Source organism: Grammomys surdaster, unplaced genomic scaffold (genome assembly GCF_004785775.1).
Source record: "Grammomys surdaster isolate TR1022 unplaced genomic scaffold, NIH_TR_1.0 126248, whole genome shotgun sequence".
Lineage (NCBI taxonomy): Eukaryota > Metazoa > Chordata > Mammalia > Rodentia > Muridae > Grammomys > Grammomys surdaster.
In genome coordinates, this window is record NW_021621048.1 from 6,255,520 (window position 1) to 6,269,972 (window position 14,453).

Here is a 14,453-nt window from a genome sequence, read left to right on the forward strand (position 1 = left end):
AGATACAGATGGGGTAGGTGGGAAATAGGGAAATACAGACAGGTGCTGGGAAACAGCATTTCAGTCTGCCTTGATAGTATATTAACAAATAAAGATAAGAGTTACATGGTCAAATTTTCTGTCTCCATCTGTCTTTCTCTTGGGACGGGGTCTTGCTGTGTAGCTCAGACTGGCTTTGAACTTGTGAATCTCCTAGGTCAGTTTCCAAAGTTCTGAGGTTACAGGCCTGTGTCACCATACCTGATTCTTACTGCATGTGTGTTTGTGTATAATGTGAATGCATGTGAGTGTGTGTGATGTGTTTTTGGGTGTGGATGTGTTGTGGTGTGTGTGTTGAGGTCAGAGGATAGCCTCTAGTGTCTGTCCTCCCTTACTTTATTTGAAACCAGAGTTCTTTGTTTTTCACTGCTTTGTAAACCAGACTACCTGGCTGGAGTGCTATTGTGATCCTCTTATCTCTGTCTCCCATCTCACTGAGGAACCACTGAGATTATAGACCTGAGCCATATGCTTGGCTTTACATTGGTTCTAGGGATTTGACCTCCATTCTTCACTGAGTTATCAATTCTAGCCCTTACTTTTTATTTTAAAATGGCAGTAGACTCAAGAAGCTGTTGCACACTACTATAGAGAGGTTTCACATTCCCATCACTCATCTTCCCTCTTGTGATAACATATGAATTACTACATTACTACAGTATATTCTCAAAACCAGGAAATTGACTTTGGTTTAATATGATTAGCTGTACTATGAATTTTAAAGGTTTTCCATGCACTTATGCTTTATGATTTTTGTATATAATTTTATGGCATATTGTCACATGCAGATTTATATAACTATCACCATACCCTAGCTACTAAACTGTCACTACAAAAAGAGCTAGTGCTGTTGATAGATGTTAAATGAGGAAAAACACCATTGTAGCAGGCTAGCTTTTAAAAATGCTAAAAGCAATAAAGATGCATCTATATTCATATGTATTTCTTCCCATCCATCCATCCATCCATCTATCTATCTACCTATCTAAAGATTTACATATATGAGTGCTCTTATCTGCCTGTATACCTGTATACTGGAAGAGGGCATCAGTATACATGGTTGTGTGTCACCATGTAGCTGCAGGGAATAGAACTCAGGACCTCTCAAAGAGCAGACAGTGAATGCTCTTAACCACTGAGCCATCTCTCCAGTCCTATATTTTATTTTATATGCATAAGTGTTTGTCTGCATAAATGTATATGTGATACATGCATGCCTGGTGCCCGTGGAGGCCAGAAGGTGGCAACAGATTTCCTGGAACTGGAATTACAAATGGTTGTGAGCTTCCAGGTGGCTCCTGGGAATTGAACCCGAGTCCTCTGGAAGAGCAGATAAACCTTTTTTTTTTCTTTCTTTTTTTTTTTTTTTTTTTTTTTCGAGACAAGGTTTCTCTGTGTAGTCCTGGCTGTCCTGGAACTCACTCTGTAGACCAGGCTAGCCTTGAACACAGAAATCCGCCTGCCTCTGCCTCCCAAGTGCTGGGATTAAAGGCGTGCGCCACCACCGCCCAGCCTTTTTTCTTTTTCTTTTGAGCAGACTTTTGATATATGTAGTCTAGGCTGTTCTCAAATTTGAGGTCATCTGATCTCAGGCTCTTGAGCTGTGGCTTTCAATTTTCCTAATGCTGTGATCCTTTAATACAATTCCTCATGATGTGGTAACTCCCAACTATAAAATTATTTTCATTGCTACTTCAGAACTGTAAATTTTGCTACTGTTTTGAATCATATAGTAAATATCTGCTATGCTGGACATCTGATATATGACCCCCAAGAAGGTTGGAACCCACAGGTTAAGAACCACTTTTGTCAAGTGTTAGAATTACGCTTAGGAATGCATACTTGTTCTGTGACTCATCTTGAGTCAAACTGGCAATGAAAATATTACTTGCTTATATATATATATTCATGTTCTGTTTATGTATTTTCTTAAGCTTTTGTCATCATTAGGTAAAAATATTGGTACTCTGTTAAAATTACATGTATTTGAAAGGATTTTGCAACATATCCAGCTTTTCCAGAGATTGAGAGAGGAATTTATTTTAGGAAATTTATAGGGTGAAGTTTAGGGTGTTCAGTGTTCTTTTATGTGAAGAGGATAGTCAATAATTACTTTGCCTAACATACAGGAAGCTCTTGATTCCTTGGTTCTAGCACTGATAGCACATGCCTATAATTCTAGCATTTGGGAACTGAAGGTAGGAGGATCAGGAGTTTAAGCTTGGCTTAAACCTTAGCTATATAGTCAGCCTGGGTTCTGTGTGACACTGTCTTTGTTTGCTTGCTTTTTAAAAGGAAATCAGGAAGCAAAAACAAATAAGAAAATAGCTGAGTGTTTACTATTGTAATCTTAGCCCTTAGGAGACAAAAGCAGTAGGAGGTTGAAGGCAGTAAAAGTGGAGGGTTTCATGCCAGCCTGTGATATATAGCAATATCCTGTCTTCAAATAAAATAACAGAAACCCAAATATAATTGATATTGCAATATTTGAAAGAATTAGAACGCAGAACTAGCAAGATAGCTTAGTAGGTAAAAGCACTGGCGGTCAAGCCTGATGACCTGAGTTTATTCCTCAGTTAACCCACAAAACAGAAGGAAAAAACTGACTCCTGAAGGCAGTTTTCTGATCACCACATAAGGGCTATGGTCCATGCATTCTGTCCGCCCTCCTTCATACACAAAGTAAATATATATACAAATGTGGTAAAATGTAAAATAATTAGGATGAAGGTAAGTTTTAAAAAGACTTTTGGAAACGTGAAATATATATCAGATATTATAGCTGTTTAGCTAAAACCTTTGTTCTGCTTCCACTAATCTGAAAAGGGACATTGTTCTGTATGCCCATCTCTTAGTACTACCCCCCCCCCTTTGTTTTAAGAACATACTTCCTTGAATTTTCTCTGTTCTTCCTCTGATTTTTCCCCCTGTGCTGCTGTTACCCTTGGCTGTAGTGTACCCCTTTCTCTCAGCCAACATTTGCTGGGTTTTTGTTTTCTTAGTGCATGTCTGTGTTTGTTACTTTGGTGCTTTGTTCAAACTCAAATTTAAGTCTTCTATAAAACCACCATGTTCTCATTTATCTTTTATGTGCATTTTAGCAGGTGTATTAATTGTCACTAAGTGGTAAATTGTGAAGTTCACTTGTAGATGGATGTTTCCATAGTTAAAATGTAAGCACAAGGAAGGCATAGACTATGTCATTGTTTTCCATGGCACCTTTAATATTTGGCATTTAATGCTTATCTTTGCTATTCAGTGTTTGATAAATACCTGATGATCAGGAATAATTTATTTAATAAATAAATGAATTTGTAAAGCTAAAATAACATTTTTGCATCATTTCAGTGCACTCATGTGGTATTATTGTTTGTTTATAATATTATATTAACCAAGTTTTGTCATTGTAGGATTTGTGTAAAAGTTTATATAAATCTGGATATATATTTTTGTTTGTTTGTTTTTGTTTTTGTTTTTGTTTTTCGAGACAGGGTTTCTCTGTATAGCCCTGGCTGTCCTGGAACTCACTCTGTAGACCAGGCTAGCCTTGAACTCAGAAATCTGCCTGCCTCTGCCTCCCAAGTGCTGGGATTAAAGGCGTGCGCCACCACTGCCCAGCTCAATCTGGATATTTTTAAAAAACAAATTAAAATATAAGCAATGAACATAAACATAATCTAGTTTCTTTCTTTTAAAACAATGTGAAGGCTGGATATGATGGTGAACATCTTTAGTCCAGGTACTTGGGAGGCAGAGGCAGAAGGATCTCTGAGTCCCAGGACAGCCAGGACTGTGTCCCCCTATCTCAAAAGAAAAGGAAAGGAAAGAAAAAAGAAAAGAAAATGCATAGTGTTAGGCTGAGAGTATAGCTCAGCAATAGAATGTTAACCTAACATCTGTGAAGTCCTTGGCTCAACCCTCAGCCTTAAGAACAGGATTATTACTTCCTTTTATTACATTAGCTTTTTGTGTGTATGAACATGCGTGCCTTTGTGTGCCTTTGTGTGTGTGTGTGTGTGTGTGTGTATGTGTGTGTGTGTACACAAATGTGCTGAGGCAGAGGACAGCTTGTTGCAAGCTTCTCTGCTTGCACCTTGTGCATTTAGTGGGTTAAACACAGGTTGTCTGGCTTGGTAGTAAACACTTTTCATGTTGAGCCATCTTAGACATATATTACACTTCCTTATTTGATGTTTATGGGTGTGCATCTGCTAAGGTGTATATGTGGAAATTAGAGGACAGGCTTGGGAAGTCGATTTTTCTCCTACCAACTCAGGTCATTGAGCTTGGTCCCAGGCCTGTTGAACCATCTTGACTGACCAAAAAATAAAAGGTATAAAAATTTGTTTGTCCCTTCATCATGTTGTGATCATAAGTTTAGTACTATTTAGAAGGAATGTCATGTATGTTGCTTTTATTTAAGAATTTATCTGTATCAGGTTTATCTGCATCTGAAACCAATGTAATGTCAGCCAGGTTACATTCTCATTCAGAGAGAAAAAGCAAAGCCAATTTCCTGGTGCTACAGGAGAATATTTCTGTCCCCATCTTTCAAGTAACTCACAAAGACATGTTCTTCAGACCTTGACTAGATAGTTTAATTTTCTTCTGCATGCATAGCAATGGTAATGAGTTTTGTCTTGGGACACCAACAAGTTCTTTTTATTCCACATACAAGTGATCTATCTCTAAGCAAGATCAAGTGAAAATAATTATCATTTAAAGGGGGATCTGAGTTCTAGAGATCAGGCACTGTGCTTGAGGTCACAGAGGTAATTACAGACATTCAGGATTGTCTTGTTTTTCACTTACTCAGATTTTCTATTTTTATCACTATGGACTTATGTACATATATTTATAGTTCAGGTTATAATCCAGGATGTTTATTTTGTGGCTTAAATTATCCCATTTTGGGCTCTTTTTTGTCTTACATGTGTGTGGTTTAGGGACTGAAACAATGTACTTTGTACATATCAAGCAATTATACTACCACTGAGCTTTGTCCTTAGCCCTGTGACTTTTTTATGTCTTTTTATCTATCTATCTATCTATCTATCTATCTATCTATCTATCTATCTATCTACTATCTGTCTGTCTATCTACTGTGTATGGGTGTTTTGCATATGTATGTCTGTGCACCACGTGAGTACCTCTGCCCACAGAGGCCAGAAGAGGGAATTAGATCCCCTGGAACTAGAATTACAGACTGCTATGAGCTACCATGTGGGTGCTGGGAATTGAACCCAGATCCTTTGGAAGGAGAGCCAGTGCTTTTAACTCTTAAGACATCTGTCTAGCTCCCTAGCCTTGTCTTTAAAAAAATGAATGTTTATGTCTTATTCATTTTACATTAAGAGTAAAATTAAACTGAATATGGTGCTTTTGCAAATAATTCTAGCACTTAGTAGGGATAGACAAGATGTTTACTATGAGTTTGAGACCAGCATAAGCTTCAAAATGAATTCTAGACAGCCTAGAAGGAAGAAATTGAGATTCTTTCTCAAACAGTGAAGTTAAATATTCTCTACTACAAATATATTTTATATTATAACTTCTAAAAATTGCCAGAACACAAGGGGTTGGAGAGATGGCTCAATGTTAAGAACACTGGCTGCTGCTCTTCCAAAGATCCTAAATTCAATCCCCAGTAACCACATGGTGGCTCATAACCATCTATAATGAGATCTGGTGTCCTCTTCTGACATGCAGGCATACATACAGGCAGAATGCTGTATACATAATAAATAAAGAAATCTTTAAAAAGTTACCAAACACAAGTATGGTGTTCTAAAATCCTTTTGTTTATTGTGATGAGACTATGATACTCAGAATTCTGCTTGTAGCTTACTGATATTTCAGATGTGGGCATGTGCTAAATAAATGTTTGTCTTCATTTTCCACTGCTAAGTTGTATTGAATAGATTTTTCATGTATTTAAAAATACTGCTATATATTGAGTTCCTACTGCGTATGTATATACACACATATATGTGTATATATATGTAGTGTATTATGTATGTATGTATGCACACATATGTAAACTAAATTAACAGGACTCCTGCCCTCATAGATTTTACACTTTAGTTGCCAGAGATAGACCACAGTCTGATAATCATATTAATAAATATATTCTTGGCAACTCAGGGTATGCTATGAAAAGAGAAAGCAGATAAACAGTAAGTAGAAGCCTCTGGCCTAGTCTGGGAGGAGGAAAAGGGATTATTTCCTTGAAGAAGGAAACCTGAAAAGAGATCTGAAGAGGAATTTACTAGATAAAACTCTCAGACAGAGAAACAGCCTGTACAGAGTCCCTGAGACAGTGGGAATAAGTTATATGAAGAATTGTAAAAAAGCTAGTAAAATAATAAAGAGGTAGCCCGATGTGTGAAGGAACTTAGTACCAAGGTGGATGACTTGAGTTTGATCCCACATGGTGGAAGTAGAGAGCCAGTTCCTTTAACATGTGCGATGTGGTACATGTGTACCCCCCCACACACACAGTAATAACACCTTTTCCCCATTTAAAGTTAGTGAAATTGTATCATTAAGGTATATGGACAATGGTTCAGTAAGAACCTAGGACATGATATATACCTGATTACACTCTCAGTATGGCTTCGTTATTTATTCATTAATTCATGTTTATTATGTATTTTTGTGGTGCTGGGTATTCAATCCAGAGTCTCCCACATGCTAAGCAAGCTCTACCACTGAGTTTCATGTCTAGTGCTTATTTCAGATACTTGAAACTTTTAATCATGAGAATGAACTTAAAATTAGCAATGTACATGTTCTCTTTGATGAATTTTAATTTCATAGCTTCTTTTACTGGCACTATTAGAATTTCGTTTTATATGCTGATAAAAGAAGCCTAAAAATTATGATTGAAGTGATATTGCTTGCTTTTTCCTGTATTTTGGTTAGTATATTACCTTGGGTTTTATGCTGGAGGCTCTAAATTGTGACTGGAATGTAAAAGGGCTTGCATGTTGAGACCATCTGTGGAAGCTACATTGTCTGAAAGTTGACAAGAGATCATGGCAGATGGTGAGGTCAAAAGATTGACTTTTTGAGCTTGACATAATGTGCTCATGAAGCTGGAAGGAGAACTTATGTTTTTAGCTAACAGAAGACTTGGAAACAGGAAGGAGTGTGCGGTTGTTGAATTTGGATAAACATCATGCATCAGCACACATGGCTGGTTTATATCTGAGACTCACCAGTATTGCCAAAGATAGCAACTTCTGAAAATATTCGGTCTCCCATTATCTTCTTGACATTTTGGAAAGTTTAAAGTCACATATGAAAAATTTGTAGGTAATTTTAACATTAGTCAATATAAAAGGAAAACAAGATCTTTTAAAAGCATTTAAGATACTTAACCTTTTTAAGTATGATTGAAAGCATTTTTCTCTTTTTGTTTTTTTGTTTTTGTTTTGTTTTGAGACAGAGTTTCTCTGTGTAGCCTTAGCTGTTCTGGAACTTGCTCTGTAGACCAGGCTGGCCGGGAACTCACAGAGATCGCCTGCCTTTGCCTCTCAAGAGTTAGGATTAAAGGCATGTGCCACCACTGCCCAGCTTTCTTCTGTTTTAAAATTGCAATTCCTGTTGTATTTTTTATTTCTCCTTTATATAAATTACTCGTTACTTACTTTGGAAGAAGAAACCTTAACTTTTCATAGGAAATGAGAACTGATTATCCTCCCTGATGTTGATTGCTTATACTATGTTAGACAGTGTTTTATTAAGTTTATATGTGTCATCTTATTTAATATAGTATAAATGCCTTTAATACTTGGCAGAAAACAGAAATTGAGGCACAGAAATATTATGGTAAATTTTTTCAATAAACATTGTGGCTCCTTTGGCTTTATTGTAAGCATTTATCATTTAGGCAACATTTAGAGATTTTGGTCTGTGCCAAACTCTGCTAAGAAGGTACAGAGAATACTAAACAGGATTGCACTTGGCTCTGTCAGGTTCATTGATGTGGGCAAACAACTTTTTATTGGTTTCCTCTTACTTAGTGTTCTGAAATAGTTAGATTCTGTTAACTTCCTAGTTTTTTAACTATCCTTCTGTCCATATGATACTGGGGATATAACCCAGGCTCCTGGTAAGCCTCCTAATTACTGAACTATATCTCCAGCCTTTTGTCAGTTTCTCTTTATTTGCTTGAATACCACAGTGCCATTCAGTAGCCTACTTTTTAGGAAATATGATACAGTATTGAATACTGAGCACAAAGATGAAGCAGATGCACAGAGACAAGCAGCTGTAGTCATTACAGCCATGCTCTGGGCTCAGGGAGGGAGAGAAGAAGGGATGCTTGGAGCCAGATCTGCTAGCTCACTTCATTAGTATCTGCTTATGTCTTGTTGGCCTGCATTAAGTCATACGTTATATGGACAGACCATCTGTGAGGAAGGAGAGAGCGTTTTAGTGAGCACATTGCCACCTTCAACTTTTTAAGCAAGAGAAAAATAATAGGGAATAATATCTGCCCAGAATCTATACATAGAAAGCTCATAAAACTTAATGAGTTAAAATCATGTTTTTTGTGGGAAAGACTTAAAATTATCTGTCATAATTGTATTTTAGTAGGTTTTTAAAGTAACCTAATTTTTTGATTTCTATTATTGTGTATGTTTATGATGTTATTTATCTTTTAAAATTTTAATGTGTTCTTCAAGAATTTCATATATGTATACAACATATTTTTAGCATTCAAGTGCTTTTTTCTATTTTATTAATTTCTCTTATATCACACTGAGTCCAGTTCATGCTGGTTGTATGTGCGAGGGTGTGAGAAAATTTAAAAAGACATTTGTACTTATTAGTGTGTGTGGTGTGTGTGTGGATGTGCACAGCGTGCATATAAAGCATATGAAGGTTAGAGTACAACTGTGTGGAGTCAGTCCCTCCCTCTACCTTTACTTAGGTCCCAGGGCTGTTCAGTAAATACCTTCAGCCTCTCATCCATCTCTCTGGTCACTTGTGTTTTGAGACAGGATCTCATGTAGCTCAGGCTGCTCTGGAACTTGCTGTCATCCAAGGCTGGCATTTAATTACTGATTTTCCTATCTCTACATTCTCAGGTGTGTCTTTTTTTTTTTTTAATTTCATTTTGAATGCCTTTCTTTTAATCCTAGTGCTTTAAAATCTATATTAAAATTTAATAAACTTTACTTCTGTTTTAAGATAATCTACTATTTGTTTATTTAGTTATATTTGAGGCACGATTTCACTGTATGGCTTAGGCTGGTCTGGATCTCACTATGCTACTATGTGGCCTAAGCAGGCCTCTCACTTGTAATTTCTCTTGCCTCAGCTTCCAAGTAATGATATTGTAGGCATGAGCTGCTATGGTTGGTGTAGTGATTTTAAAAGAAAAATAATAAGAGACTCTCTCTCCAAAAATCAAGTAAGCACACAAAACGAAAAGAGCTACTACAGAAGTAGGGCAGAGAACCACTGAACGCCTTTGCCCAGACTCACCGACTGTAACATTTTATACATGCTTTATTGTTTTCATTTCCTCTGTGTCTCATTTGAAAATGAGTTCTTGATATCAGGCCCCTCACCTCCTGAAGTATCTCAGTTTATTTTTCCCCTGAGATAAAGGATATTTAACATATAGAAAGACCTCATAGTTTATGGACTAATTTTCAGAAACAACAATGAAATTTGGGCTTGGTTGCTGAACCTGTAATCCTAGCATTTAGAAGGCTTCAGCAAGAGAGTTCTAGATGGGCCAGGGCTCAGTAGCCAAACCCTATCTTAGAAAAAGAAAAAGAAGGAAAAAGAGGGAAAAAAAAAAAACACACATATTTTGGAATGTGGACTAAAAGTTACCCCATTTTTCCTTTTTTTTTTTTTTTTTTTTTTTTTTTTGGTTTTTCTAAGTATGGATGCTTTCTTAGCTTCCTTTGCTTCTCTCTCTCTCTCCCTCCCTCCCTTTCTCCCTCCACTAATGGTATTGTGGAGTTTAGGCCATTATTTTGAAGAATATCTTTCACTGTGTATTTCTCTATTTTTCATGCTTAGGTTTTGCATGTCTAACAGTTGTATCTCAGAAATGATATTATATCCATCTCAATACATTTGAGACTCCCGTTGACTTATCTGATTATTGCTGGCCATTTAGTAACTTTGATCACTAATGTGTGCCAGGTTTCTTTACTGGGAATTTTGTGTTAAGGTATTTTATAAGTAGCTATTCAATATTATGTTAATATTTTGTTGCACATTTCTAGTAACTAGTGTTAACCTTTGTTGATGAGTCTTACCTTAATTGGTTTATTATGTTTATGGTGGAGTTTCACCAACTGTAGAATCATTATACTTACTAGTTGGCATTCTATTGATCTTTTTATTTTCCTCCATTATCTCTTAATTGTTTTCATGGTTGGGTTTATAATCTGTTACTGTCATTAAGATATTCTGGTGTTTGGTTGCCTCATTTTGCAGTTCTAGGCCCTTTAGGTTGGTGCTTTTGTACTTTTCACACATGTCTGTCAGTGTTTGAACATTTTGTGCTTTCTCCATGAAGCCCTGATGTTTCTTTCAGTGTATCATCTAAAGCAACATAGTATAACTCTGCTGTATCCCTTGAGAGCAGAGCTGACTTGTCAAATTACTTAACTGCGTTAAACCCCAGATTCTATCTGGAATGGAGATAAAAATGATACATATTTTTATGGTGCTGTTCTAAGGATTAATTTAGACAATTCACTTGCAAGTGCATGTCTCAGTAAATGTGACATAAATATTGCCTATTATTACATTACTATTCCCTCTTTTTCCCTTTAACAGGATATTTTAAAGAACTGTTGAAGACGAAGGTTTTTATTTTTGTAAGTTTTTTAAATGGCTTTACAGAATATTAAATAGAATACAGTTTGACATGACGGCAAAAAATGTAAGTATTTGTAATTTTTAAAAATAACTTTTTAAAGTGAGCCTATGCTGTTCTGCTGTACAGATTTTTCTCACTATTCTGGTTAACAAAATTCAAAACATTGCCTGAATTTATAATTGTTTTTGATTGTGTAGTATGTGAGATCAACTTAATACTATTGAATACAGTATTTTCATGGCTATTATGGGATTCTTGTAGATTGGCGCCAAGCTGTTCTTTTTCAACAGCTGCAAGTTGCTATCTCTAGGAAGTTTCCAAATTGGCTCTTTTTCTGGGGACTGTTACAAATTTGTTTCGGTTGCTAGAGGGTTACTTGGCCTTATTGAGCACATCTCTGGTTTCTTTGGCTTATTTTTTCCCCTCTTGTGTTTGCTTAGGAAAATGTGTATGCTCTGATGTTGTTTGGAAGCAGGTTGCTACATTCTTTGAGGTGTTTCCGCAAAACCATCTAAACTTTAGATCTGTTGGAAAAGTTATATAATTTCTTCCCTTTTTTTGAATTGTTATTTCTTTCTATTGCTATTGTAAAGATGAATTCACAAGTAGGAATTTAGTAACCTCTAGAAAGATCTGGACCCAAAATCTGGAGTCTGTTAGGAACTGGAACAGTATTTGTTTTCATAGTTCACTCCTTTCTGGATGTTGTCTATCTGCTTCATTTCTTCCTCCTCCCCACTGAAGATTATTTTAGGTCCATAGCTAGCCTCTCTCCATCTCTTATCTTCATATTAAGGGACTACTCTATTCAGAGCGAGATATGCAGGAGGGGAAAAAGGCAGTCTGATATTCTTTTGTTGTCACTCTAATTGCAGACTCTTTGGGAAAGCATTTCTCTTATGAGGACAGAGAACATTTGTGTTTGTGTATGTGCATGTGTATGTGCAGTTACCTTTGCCTTTTATATCATACTTATGATTAGGAATGATGAAAATCCTATTCAAAAACATTAAGGAGCCAATTATAGAAGTGTATGACTGTAATCCCAACTACTCAGGAGGCTGAGGCAAGAGGATGAATTTGAGGATAGACTAGGCAATATAGAAAGACCATGTCTCAAAACAAACAACAAACAAACATAATCAGTCATCACAGCAAAACCCAACTTAAGGCAAAGATTAAGTGTATTGATTTATGTAACTGAAAAGTCTAGAGTTCTTTGGTTTTAAATATCTCTAGATTGAGAAGATTAAAGAATGGTATCAGCCGGGCAGTGGTGGAGCATGTCTTTAATCCCAGCACTTGGGAGGCAGAGGCAGGCGGATTTCTGAGTTCGAGGCCAGCCTGGTCTACAGAGTGAGCTCCAGGACAGCCAGGGCTACACAGAAAAACCCTGTCTCGAAAAACAAACAAAACAAAAAGAATGGTGTCATATAATCTGTGTGTGTATGTGTGTGTGTGTGTGTGTGTGTGTCCATGGGTATGTGTGTCCCTGTGTGTCCCAGTCCCATCTTTTGGCTGTATACATGGTAGCGTAATGGCTTACTTGGGTCCTGTAGTACCAGTTTATAAGAAAATAAGGAACTTTCAATTTTTTACTAACCAACTTAAATTCCACAGAGGCACTGTGATTACTCTGCCTGGCTCACAGATCTAAACAGTGTGTGGAAGGATGTGGGATGTCCAAAGTGTCCGGCCTGGGCCAGGAGCCTCTCCTATTAATGTTTCTTACCAGAATTATGCAAGGTATAGGATGGACCCTTTTGCAAAGGGAGTGAGATAAGGTACTGACATATATTCTCTGCATCTCTTCAAGTAGTGCTTACTATGCAGTGAGTCCTCTAGACCAAAAACTTAGGTATATTTCAATTGAAGTTTACCTAGTACACAGAAGAGATTTTTTTCTTTTTGAGACATAGTCTTGCTAATCTAGCTAGGACAACCTCTCAAACTCAGTCTTTTTGCAACTGTGTTCTAAGTGCTGGGATTACAGACATGCAACAACATGCCTGTCTCACAAAAAAGAATTTGAAATATAATCCAATTGTACTATTTTTTGCTTTGTCAGTGAAACTTTTTTTTTACATATTCTATACATTTTTTCTTTTACAGAAAATAGAAAAGAGAAAGAAAAAAATTAGCCAATAGATTATTAGCATGATTTTGTTTAGGAAGATGTTTAGTATATATAGATGCACAGTGTTTACACATTTATCAACCAGAATATATCAAATAAAATGAAGTCATAAACCCCATAATGAATTCTTTTGTTTATCTTAATACTTCTATAACATTTTAAGAGGCTTTTGCCCATGGTATGGACAATGTACCAGTTTCTTAATATTAGTCATGGTTTTCCCATTTTTAATGTTTTTTTTTTCCTTTACAAACTTTTAAACTTTATTCGTGATTGAGTGTAATTGTCCTAATTGAGTATATAGGTATATCTGTATTAATTGTTTGGTTTGTGTGTGTGTGTGCGCGCGCGTGTGTGCGCAGGTATAGGCATTCACATAGCTACAAGGTGCTTGTGCAAGTCAGAGGACAACTTTTTCGGCAATAGCTTCTTTCTTTCATGTGGCTGCCAGAATTGAATTCAGTTCACCAGGATTGTGTGAAGTGGGTTTACCCATTGAACCATCTCTCTGGCCATATTTGTAATTTGAAACAGGGTCTTATGTAGCTAAGGTTTTGCATTGAGTGCCTCTTCTGCCTCACAAACCTTCAGATTACTGTCATGTACCACTATAGCATTTTTGTCTAAGAGTTGTTTTTTTTTTTTTTTTTTTTTTTGATTTTCAAGACAGGGTTTCTCTATGTAGCCCTGGCTGTCCTGGAACTTACTCTGTAGACCAGGCTGGCCTTGAACTCACAGAGATCACCTGCCTATGCCTCCCAAGTGCTGGGATTAAAGGTGTGTGCCACCACTGCCTGGCATCTAAGAGTTCTAATTGGAGATAGGATCTAACTGTGTAGTTTAGGCTGGGCTTGAACTCATGGAAGTTGTTTGGCTCAAGTCTTCCAACTGGTAGGATTACAAGTATGAGCCATCTTTTTTGGCCTTTGATTGCTGTAGCCTAGATATTGATCTACCGTCTCCCAGAACTCACTTTCCTGCTTCTCACTTTCTAGGGATTATAGGTAAACACCCCACACTTGACTTCAAACATTTTTGTTCTCTTTGCTCATTTGTCAGGTTATTTCTATCAGACATAAATCTTTGAAAATTACTAAGTCATATTACTGAGTATGTATGATTTTTTCCAGACATTATTTTTCTCCCATTCTTGAATAGTAGTAGAGATTGAATGTTGGACCTCATGCATATGAGGAAAGCACTTTATCACTTAACTATATTCTCAGTTCTAAGAGCCCTTGAACCCCCCCCCCAAAAAAGCCCTTGAATCATATTGCTAAATGGTGTTTTTCTAAAGACTGCATATTTATTTACTTACCAGTAATATATAGGAATGAAATTTCTCTTATGCTTACACATAAACACGCACGCACACACAAAATTTTTTTTGTTGTTGTTGTTAAATATAATGAAAAGTTT

General features: G+C 36.6%; 1 protein-coding gene across 3 annotated transcripts in view; it reads left to right on the forward strand.

Moving 5' to 3' along the window:
- The window catches only part of Tfdp2 (transcription factor Dp-2), a 121,656-nt gene that overhangs the window by 17,345 nt on the left and 89,858 nt on the right, over positions 1-14,453 (forward strand). For 2 of the 3 annotated variants that reach the window (XM_028758959.1, XM_028758960.1), the window contains exon 3: positions 10,855-10,960. The exons of the other annotated variant lie outside the window; for it this stretch is intronic. In XM_028758959.1, coding sequence (XP_028614792.1) covers positions 10,946-10,960 — 15 coding nt within the window. In that variant the 5' untranslated portion in view covers positions 10,855-10,945. The remainder of the gene's footprint in view (positions 1-10,854; positions 10,961-14,453) is intronic. 3 annotated transcript variants of the gene reach the window in all.